A 4,025-nucleotide genomic window follows, 5' to 3' on the forward strand; every position below is an offset into this window, starting at 1 on the left:
CAAGCACCCTAAGATCACTCTAAAATCACTAAAGCCACAATCCCAGCTCCAGATTGCCACATTTTAAAGAACAGAATTTCAACAGCTACTTGTTAAGAAGTTCAGTGTTTCTAAATCATTTTGGGGGCTGGGAAGGTGGCTCAGTGGTAGAGTGCTTGCCTTGCATGCATGAGGCCCTGGGTTTCATTCCTCAGTACCACATGAGCAGAAAGAGGCAAAAGTGGCTCTGTGGTTCAAGTGGTGGAGTGCTAGCCTTCAGCTGAAGAGCTGAGGGACAGCACCCAGGCCCAGAGTTCAGGTCCCACAACTGTCAAAAAAATAATTTGTGCACAATTTTTGTAGGCAAGACTGATTTGACTCTTTTCAGGTGTCCATAGGATAGACTGAAAATCAGACCTTCATCTGTGTGAAATAGTTGGGTTAACACCAACCCCAAGTGGTCCATTTCTTTTTCAGGAAAGAAGTGAAAATAAATATTACTATTATTCTAGTTTCATCTTTTGGCCTCTACTCCTTCTCCTCCCCTGCAGAGCAGGCCACAAAGCTCACAGTAATCACATACACAGGGAGAATGCAATTGGTGTTTATTGGAGCAGGCTGAAACACAGTTGTTACACTTTCTTGGTAATGCTTTTAGGGACAGCAAGTTCATAGATACGAGGTGATGCTCGAGCCACCAGAGAGGCAGGGGATATTTGGTAGGGGTTATAACCCTCATTGATGTCCTTACGAATCTTAGGCTGAGCCAGGGTGATGATCCGCTCACTGGCCACCGCCCGCTTGGTGACATCTAATACCTCCCAGCGTGGACTTCGGTCAGGGATGCATTTTTCTGACTGAGCCTTAGGCATTGCCAGTTGTAGAAGACGATTGTAATTGGACATATGTGCCTTGGGCTTTGGCATGGGATCCCACTCTTCTGATACCGTTGGTGGGCCCTTAGGCTTTGCTAAATGCAAGATCCGTGCGCTAGGGACCGCCATCTGAGCTGCCCGGGACACCTTAGATAAATCAGACATATCAATAGTCCAAATGTTATTACGGACTTTCGGGATAGCCAATTCCTTCAGCCGGTTGGTGCGATGGTATGCTATGCTAGGTAGGGGTCTAGGCAAGATCTTGTTTCGGTAACACTCTAAAGTTATCTTCTTTGGCTGTGATAGCTCCTCCACTCTTCGGGACACAGCTGGTACCGTGATGGTCAGAGTGGTGTCCTCATGAAAGCGTTCATTCCAGTATATGGAAGGCCAGTAGAGGCAGAACTGTAAGGTCATCTTTCGTGGTGAAACCCAGGCATAGCCCTTACAACAGCACTCTGGTCTGTCTCTTTGCCATCTGGTCTTGCGCCTTGCCAACTCACAGAGCCTTCTCCTGTTCCTGGAGACAGTGGTGGACTTTTCCGTGATGGTCAGCTGACTTATTTCAGGAATATTATCCCTCACATCCTGCTCCAGAGCCTTCATTAGGTCCCGGACCTCTGGTAGCAGCTCCGCAGGAACCATCTTTTCAGTGGCAATAGCTGCTACTCTATCTTGGAAATCTACCACTATGTCAGGGCTCTGGATATCAGGCTCCTTTAGCCACTGGCTCTCGAACAAAATGCGTTGAGTACCCAGTAGAACATCATCCAACGTTTTTTCTGGATCAGAGGTGTTAATAGGCACACCTTGCCTGTACTCCCCCATATGCAACCCTACTCCTTCAACACCTCAAACATATCTGTGGTCACCATGGCACCAGGAGAATTGTTTCATCCTTAGATTCCATCATCCTCATTCCAAGTCCTAAGTGGAATGCTGCAATCAGGTGATGTCAGGGCAATACATAATTAACTTCTTCCTTCTTTTCTTTTCTTTCACCTCACTCCCTCCCTCTCTCCCTCCCTCTCTCCCTCCCTTCCTCTCTCCCTCCCTCCTCCTTCCTTCCTTCCTTCCTTCCTTCCTTCCTTCCTTCCTTCCTTCCTTCCCTCCTTCCTTCATTCCTTCCTTCCATTCTTCCTTCATTTTCTTTTGCTGCAAGTACTAGGGCTTAAACTCAGGACCTTGGCACCACCCCTGAACTTCTTCTGCTTAGGGCTAGTGCTCTAACACTTGAGCCACAGCACCACTTCTAGCTTTTTCTGAGGGGTTTATTGGAGATAGAGTCTCATGGAATTTCCTTTGCAGGCATGCTTTGAACCACAGATCTCAGCCTCCTGAGTAGCTAGGATTACAGGGATGAGCCACTAGTACCTGGCAGTAGTCCATTTTTCTTTTAATGGAGCATGTAGGTGGGAAATAACCTCAAGCATCTGGGCTTCAGTTCTGGACGGGAGAAACAGTCATACATTGCAGGGAATGTTTACTTTCTCCAAGGGATAGTCCTGTGCTCTCAGACTATGTATAATATGTAATAGATGTGAGAATTTAAAGGTAAGGAGAATCACAGGTAAATGTAAAATGCTATATGCCAATTAACACAGGTGAGAGACTAACCTAATTAATAGTATAAGTACCTTTATACTTTAACTGACCTAGGTGAAAAGTAGTCACTGAAGAACTAGTATTGTGACCTTCAGTGGGTGGCTGAACATCTCATCCTTACTTTCTTCAACTGGACCTAGGGTAATAATACAAACTGAGTATCTCTAAAACTATATGATACAAAATGTTCCAACACTTGAAACTTTTTAAGCACCATTATGATACCACTTAGGAAAAAGCTCACAAAATGCATTTTGTGTTTAAACTTGGGTCCTATTCCCATGTCATTTCATGATACACACACATATACTGATGCATGTCTGTCTGTATGTATGTATGTTGCATATGCATACACATACAGATATTCTAAAATATTGAAGCCATCTGAAATGCAGAGTAATACTGGCTTTAAGTATGTTAGATTAGAGATATTCAACATATAAGTCAAATCAGGCCCAGGAAGAATCAATTCCTGACCACCTGGGATGTGGTCACTCTACTCTAGACCTCTGTGGCTCTTGACATCATTATTTCATGTTATCTTTTCAGTTTGGCCTCCTAACCCATATAGACTGGGAGTCCTCTGAGGACTGTTAATCTTCAGAATATATTGCACATGAGTGGATATAGAAAGTATCTCAGCTAGGGAAAGTGGCTTAGTGGTAGAGTGTTTGCCTAGCACGCAAGAAGCCCTTTTCCTCAGTATCACATAAACAGAAAAAGCCGGAAGTGGCACTGTAGCTCAAGTGGTAGTGTCCCAGGCCCTGAGTTCAAGCCCCAAGATTGGCAAAAAGAAAGGAAGAAAGAGAGAGAGAAGAAAGAAAGAAAGAAAGAAAGAAAGAAAGAAAGAGAGAGAGAAAGAAAAAAGAAAGAAAGAAAGAAAGAGAGCGAGAGAAAAAAAGAAAGAAAGAGAAAGAGGGAAAGAGAAAGAGGGAAAGAAAGAAAGAGGGAAATAGAGAGAGAAAGAGGGAAAAAGAAAGAAAAGGAAGGAAGGAAGAAGAAAGAAAGGAAGAAAGAGAGAGAGAGAAAAGAAAGAAAGAAAGAAAGAAAGAAAGAGAAAGAAAGAAAGAAAGGAAGGAAGAAAGAAGGAAAGAGATTCAGCTTATTCCTAGAGTGGTCAGACTTGTGCAGTAGCCATATATTCCCCTTCATTGTGAGTAGGTATGGTGATTTTCAGCTGGAAATAGCCTACTGTGAAGGAACAGACATGGCAGTTCCTTTGCTGGAATTCTTGATCATTTAGGGAAGGAGAAGGGTTGAGTCTTCTTTCCCCACTGTGTTCCCAGATATCTAGTATCAGTGTGACCCCAACTATTCCCCTCTATTATGTATATTGGAGAGCATTTTGCTTCCTCAGACTGAGCTAGGTCCTTAGGATGGGGCTACTACATTGGATACCTCATTGATGGGGCCTCTGCACAGAGTGCACCCTCAGTTAAAACATGTTGGATAAATTTATCTTGGCTAGTCATGTTCTTTTGTGAGTGAAATCTTTTGTTAAGTAGATGTTGGTGAGATCATCAGTAACCTCGGGATCTCTGATGTGAACCTAGTGACCAAGAG

General features: G+C 43.8%; 1 protein-coding gene across 1 annotated transcript; it reads right to left on the bottom strand.

Moving 5' to 3' along the window:
- Positions 1-561: 561 nt before the first annotated feature.
- LOC138839601 (sperm microtubule associated protein 2-like) lies at positions 562-1,700 on the bottom strand. The gene has a single exon (XM_070039169.1). The coding sequence runs from the start codon at positions 1,683-1,685 to the stop codon at positions 612-614; it is 1,074 nt and encodes a 357-aa protein (XP_069895270.1). The 5' UTR covers positions 1,686-1,700; the 3' UTR covers positions 562-611.
- Positions 1,701-4,025: the final 2,325 nt, after the last annotated feature.

Source organism: Dipodomys merriami, unplaced genomic scaffold, assembly GCF_024711535.1.
Source record: "Dipodomys merriami isolate MVZ:Mamm:240054 unplaced genomic scaffold, mDipMer1.0.p SCAF_3, whole genome shotgun sequence".
Lineage (NCBI taxonomy): Eukaryota > Metazoa > Chordata > Mammalia > Rodentia > Heteromyidae > Dipodomys > Dipodomys merriami.

What these genes read in the sequence shown, in the direction of transcription:
- LOC138839601 (XM_070039169.1), bottom strand. Translation starts at nt 1,685, where the DNA reads ATGGGGGAGTACAGGCAAGGTGTGCCTATTAACACCTCTGATCCAGAA.